We start from the raw sequence: 5,954 nt of genomic DNA, 5'->3' as shown, positions 1-5,954 counted from the left end.
AGGGGGGAGTTAAAGAAAGATAAGACAAAAAAAAACAAACAAGAAACAGATTTACTATAAGAAATGATAAATAAGTAGAAAAAACCAAATAAAAGAATGAAAGAAATATTCGTTTCAATAACAAAATATGAAAAAACAAAATAAAAAATTTAAATAAACTAAAAAATGAATAGTTTTAATATTTAAAGATATAAATGTTTAAGTCATTTATGAAAAAGAAAAAGGAAAAAGAAGAAAATCTTGTTATAAGTGAGCCAGAAGGATTTCAACATATTCATCATGGAGAATATACATTAGGAGAATTAACAGGAATTCCACCAGAATGGGAAGCACAATTAAAATCATCAGGAATTACAGAAAAAGAAATTAAAGCACATCCAGAAGTTGTTCATGACGTATTAGATTTTCATAATAAAAATTTAGCAGAAATAGAAGAAACAGAAATTGGAAAAGAAGAAAATGAAAAAGGAATAAATTGTATGAAAGAAGATGATGGACAATTCCAACTTCAAATTCAACCATTACCTGATGAAAAAGAAGTTGATTTAAAGAGTTTTATTAATAAAAATGATCCAGATGAAATATATGAAAATTTAGAAAAGATTGGAGAAGGAGGAGTTGGTGATGTCTTTAGAGCAACAAGGAAAGTTGATGGATGTGAAGTTGCATTAAAACGAATGAGAATTACAAAGAAAAGTAAAAGAGCAATTGTTACAGAAGTTACTATATTAAATCAATATCGACATGAAAATGTAGTAACTTATATTGAATGTTATTTAATTAATGAAATGTTATGGTTAGTAATGGAATATATGGATGGAGGATGTTTAACTGATATTATAGACAGACATAAAGAAGTACCATTAACAGAACATTTTATTAGTTTTATTAGTACAGAAACATTAAAAGCATTAACATATCTTCATTCATTTCATTGTGTTCATAGAGATATTAAATCAGATAATTTATTATTAAAAAAAGATGGGAGTATTAAATTATCTGATTTTGGTTATGCTGCTCAACTAACTAAACAAAAATCAAATAGAACAAGTATTGTTGGAACACCATATTGGATGGCACCAGAATTAATCAGAAGTCAACGATATGATGAAAAAGTTGATATATGGTCTTTAGGAATTATGTGTATGGAAATGGCTGATGGAAACCCACCATATATGGATTATCCTCCAATGAGGGCATTATTTCTCATTACTACTAAAGGAATTCCTCCTTTAAAAGATAAAGAAAAATGGAGTACTTTATTTAATACTTTTGTTAGTGATTGTTTAGTACTCAATCCACAACTTAGAAAAACATCATTTGAAATGATAAAAGTTTGTTCTTTCTTTTATTTTCACATTTAAATTTATTCTTTTCTTTGTATTTTAATTATCTTCAGACTTGTTATTAATCTTCTTTTAGCATCCGTTTTTAGAGACTAAAGTTAATAAATCAGAAATGGCTGATTTAATTCAAAAAGTTGCTGATTTACCTCCTCAAGACGATGATGATGAGAGTGGAATAGATAGTGGAATAGATGATGAATAAATATCAATAGTTCATTTCAACAATGTTTAAGGTTTTCTTCTTATATTTTCTCATTAACCAAAAATGAATAAATGAGTTTAATTGATATTAAAATAAACACAAAGATATTCTAGCCATATTGGATCATTTAAATCATATATATGGTTTATTATTTTAATCACAAATGGGTTTGTAATATAATTCTTTGGATCAATTTGAGGAAAGACAAATGAAAACCATATAGAATTGATATAGACAATAGTATTTGGTATAAAACATACTTCAAGGTCATTATGTGATAATTGAGAAAAGTCATGAATAAAACTATTAAATCCAAGAGTGGGTTGAATGGAAGAATGAAATTGAGAGTTTATTTTAGAAATCACAGAATGAAAGAGTGAGAGTCTATCAACAACAACAAAGTCTTGAATTGGATAACAAGGGTCTCCAGTATATAAGAACAATTTCAATGTTAAAAGTTCATCAGCACTTAAGTTAATATGAATAATATTCTTTTCAATATGATTAAGAAGAGAAGGAATTCTTATTTGAAGAATGAAAGAGTGACACATTAACTGATCTATTCCATTTGTTAAAGTAATGTCTGGATGAAATGTAATCAATTTTGAAATGAATCTTTGCATAGGATGAAATAAAATTGGTTCTATGTTTTGAATTAAGAGTTGAGATGGAAATAATGAAAATGCTTTATTATTGTGAATTATTGTTGATGGTGGTAATGACTGAAACTCGAAAGGAAGAGCAAAGAGACGTTTTGAAACTAAGTCAATTGCAAAATGTGGTTGTTTTGCTGATGGTTCATTAACAAAACAGAAAATAATAAAATTATTGAGAGACACTTGTTGGACTGTAGTTTGGTTCCATTCTTGTGCTTCATCACACACTTGAATTAAAACATTATGAATTTTCTTTGAATAAATAACAATTATATTAAGTTGGTTTTTAAAGTGTTGAGTTATCCAACATGGTTTCTCTTTGATACCTTGTTCTAAAATGTTAATACAAACAATACAGTCTTTCTGACTTAGAATATAATCAATAGGATATTCATTAGAACATACTGGTTTTATTTTAGACGGTGTTTCTAATGAAGAGCACCACAATGTTTGATACATTTTCTTTTTTAGTGATGGTAAAACAACATAAATTGAATCGTTTTGAATTGCCATTGGATGATTCCATAATAGAGTATTATTACATTCGATTTCTTTTTCTTCAGTTGTATCTGTATTGATAATATACATCCGATTAGTTTTTCTTAATATAACACGTTCATCGTATGGTATTGAATATGCAACATCAAATGAATGGTTCAATTCAAATTGTTTTATACCAACAACATTTATATTCGTAGTGTTTTTTCCAGTTTTAGAAACAATAATAACATTCTTATTTGTTACTGTCATTTGTTCTTTCTTTCCTTCAACAAACAATGTTTGTGGCTTCTCCAATTTTATTTGTTTACATTTATTTACTAATAATTTGTAATATACAGTTCCTTCTGAAGTATAATCAATAGCTCTTTTTCCTTGGCTATCTAACAATGTGGCATTACAGCCATGTTGTAATAACCAATCTATAAAAGTGGCATTTTGTTGTTTGACTGCATCATGCAATGGACGACTACCATTTACTCTTCCATCAACAATAGAAGCATTAAACCGAACTGCAACCTCATCACTTTCAATATTCCATCCATTCAATTGTTCAACTCTTCCTCCATTTTCTAAAATAAACTTTAACATTTTAGGATTGGTGTACATTGTAATATGTGCAGAATAATAAGACAATGGAGTAGAAATCATTTTTATAACATATTCTTCTGCAGGAGAATCAGAAAGAAGTAAAGAGTCTAGAATTTCTTTGGAGAAGTTTTCATCTATTCCAACTATATCTTTTGAACGTAACACTTCCAAAACATAAAAAGATTTTGTTGTTAGAGCTGTTTTGATGATTTTAATATAATCAATGATATGATTTGCAAATGGATACATTTCTAATGCATTATTGAATCCAACAATGTCATCAATACCACCAATAATTTCTCTTGGAAATTCTTTGATTGGTAATGTTAATAATATTCTACGATGTGACTTACTGAATGGAGTGCAAACAAGAGATCTGAAGATTGAACAATCCAACTCTTCTGCATAAGGTAATAATGCAGAGAATGTGATTGGCTCATGAAAAAAAGCAGCCATTCTCAATGCATGATGTTTTGCATATGTTGTCTGTTGGAATAAACATTCTAAACTCATAGAATTAATTACACATTTTACCAACTCTTCATTTGGGTTCAATGATAGAGAATAAACTAGAACTGAAAGATGTGTTGGTAATGGTGGTGGTAGAAATGGAGCAAGTAATGGAGGATAATCAAAATCAATGAATGGAAGATAATGTGATTCAATAGATGGAGGAATTGAATTGTCTGAAAGAATAACAAATGAATAAGGCTCTAAATTGATAGATATCGTAATTGTTATTGCATCAGGAGGATAAGGGATTATTATTGTTTGAATTTGAATATGGTTTCTAGTAAATATAAATCGTTGAGGAGTATTTGTTTGCGTAGGAAGAGAATGTAGTTCTGTTGGAGTAAATAAAACATTATTCACCCATTTTATTTCTAAAGAACCAATATAAATAATAATTGCAAATTTTGAACGATGAGAAGAGGTTATATCAACATATTTTTTCTGAAATGGAATAGGAATTGATGTATAAATTTCTTGAGATGTAGAAGATGTATTAATGACCATTCCACCAACCAACAAAAGACTATTTTGTTCAATGTCTTTTGAGTTTGTTAATGACTCTTTTTGTTTATTTTCGATATTTGGCATATCTTCTTGATTTATTTTATTCTCATCATTACTTGTTCTGGGTATATTTAAAATACTAGAGTTACTAGAATCTCTTTCTTCAATTAATGTACCACTCTTACCATTCTCTTGTTGTCTCCAAAATGATGGAATCTTTTCTTCTTGAAGAGTTGTAGTAAAAGGATAGTGTTTAATATTGAATAAACTGGTGAATGATAGTCCAAGTGGCATTTGTTTTAGTTCGTTCATCCTCTTTAATAAAAATTCTACAACACCAATTTGTTGGTTATAGATGGCAACAGCCAACAACTCTGAGTTGACAAGACTTGAATTTGTTTCAACAAACTCCATAATTAATGGTAAACACCCTTGACTTGCTGCCGCTATTTGATATTTTCTTTGTTTTTCTTCATCAGATTCTTTCAAATATTCTTTCAAATGTGCTCTTACAAATTGTTCATGTCGGTATAGAATGTGAGACATCATACCTTCTTCATTCATTGTTTGGATGAATCTCCTTTTTTAGTTTTCTTTTCAAAACATCTTTTTTGTTATACAAAACGTTAAAATTGATGAATCAGCACTTTCAAGTGTGTTACAACTATCCATCTTTTAACCAACTATTAAAACATGATCATGACAACTTTTGTATTCACGCGGTTTTATGACAAATGAAATAATTAGTAGTAATACTGAGTAACACTTATTGAAGTTAATTTCAAATATTTTATTTTTAGATACTAACTTATTTCCCAAAATCAATGCAATAATTTTTAATCAGTCATTTTCATTTGTCTTGAATAATTAAAACAATTGATTCAACAATAGTTCATTCTTTTAAACAAATCAAAAGAGTTTAATAAGAAACTGTTGAGTGTCTTATTTTATATATAAAAATAAATTATTTCCATAATACCATTATAGATAATACTATTTTGTTTTCAGATAATTGAGTTATGAAAGAGAATAATGTTTGTAAAAAAATATCAAGGCATATCTTAATTTATATTCAATATTCAAATTAAATAATATATTGCAAAGTGCAATAAGAAATTGCAAATTTAATTATAAAAACTCTTATACTCTTTACAAATGAGTTGGAAACTAATATTAAATAAAAATAAATTAGTCATTAACAGAAAGTAGTTTTAATTATTTATTAAATTAATTAATAATTTGAATAATATCTTTACATTAGAATATAAAAATATAAACTCTTTATTATGACTGGTTTTAATACAATTATCTTTGCTTTTTACAGACACATACGTTCCATAAACTTATTTCATCACTAATACAAACATTAGAATATATTAAATGGTTTTGTATTGAATTGTTTAAATAATTGGTTTTGTATGTTTGTAATACTAATCTTTTATTCTAGAAAAATAAACACTAGTAAGGAATCAACTAGAAACTATTTTCAATATGTTTTAACTTAAAAGTGGTTTAAGTTAATAACATCATTGGTTACCCTTTTAATGAACATCAATAAATAAGAATAATATATGAAATTTGTTAAAAACAAAATAAATAGTCATAAATAAAATGTGCACGAAAATTAGCAAAGAAAAAATGCAT

General features: G+C 27.0%; 2 protein-coding genes across 2 annotated transcripts; one reads left to right on the top strand and one right to left on the bottom strand.

The window, feature by feature from the left end:
* Nucleotides 1-194: 194 nt before the first annotated feature.
* ENU1_064500 (protein kinase, putative) lies at nucleotides 195-1,548 on the top strand (the record flags this gene model as incomplete). The annotated part of the gene is made up of 2 exons (XM_008858230.1): nucleotides 195-1,334; nucleotides 1,423-1,548. 2 exons carry the CDS (start codon nucleotides 195-197, stop codon nucleotides 1,546-1,548), a joined length of 1,266 nt encoding a protein of 421 aa, XP_008856452.1.
* A 77-nt stretch (nucleotides 1,549-1,625) lies between these two features.
* ENU1_064490 (hypothetical protein) lies at nucleotides 1,626-4,874 on the bottom strand (the record flags this gene model as incomplete). The annotated part of the gene is made up of 1 exon (XM_008858229.1): nucleotides 1,626-4,874. The coding sequence occupies one exon, from the start codon at nucleotides 4,872-4,874 to the stop codon at nucleotides 1,626-1,628; it is 3,249 nt and encodes a 1,082-aa protein (XP_008856451.1).
* Nucleotides 4,875-5,954: the final 1,080 nt, after the last annotated feature.

Source organism: Entamoeba nuttalli (genome assembly GCF_000257125.1).
Source record: "Entamoeba nuttalli P19 unplaced genomic scaffold asmbl_3355, whole genome shotgun sequence".
NCBI lineage: Eukaryota > Evosea > Mastigamoebida > Endamoebidae > Entamoeba > Entamoeba nuttalli.
Note: the sequence above shows the minus strand (reverse complement) of the source record. Positions and strands in the feature narration are given on the sequence as shown.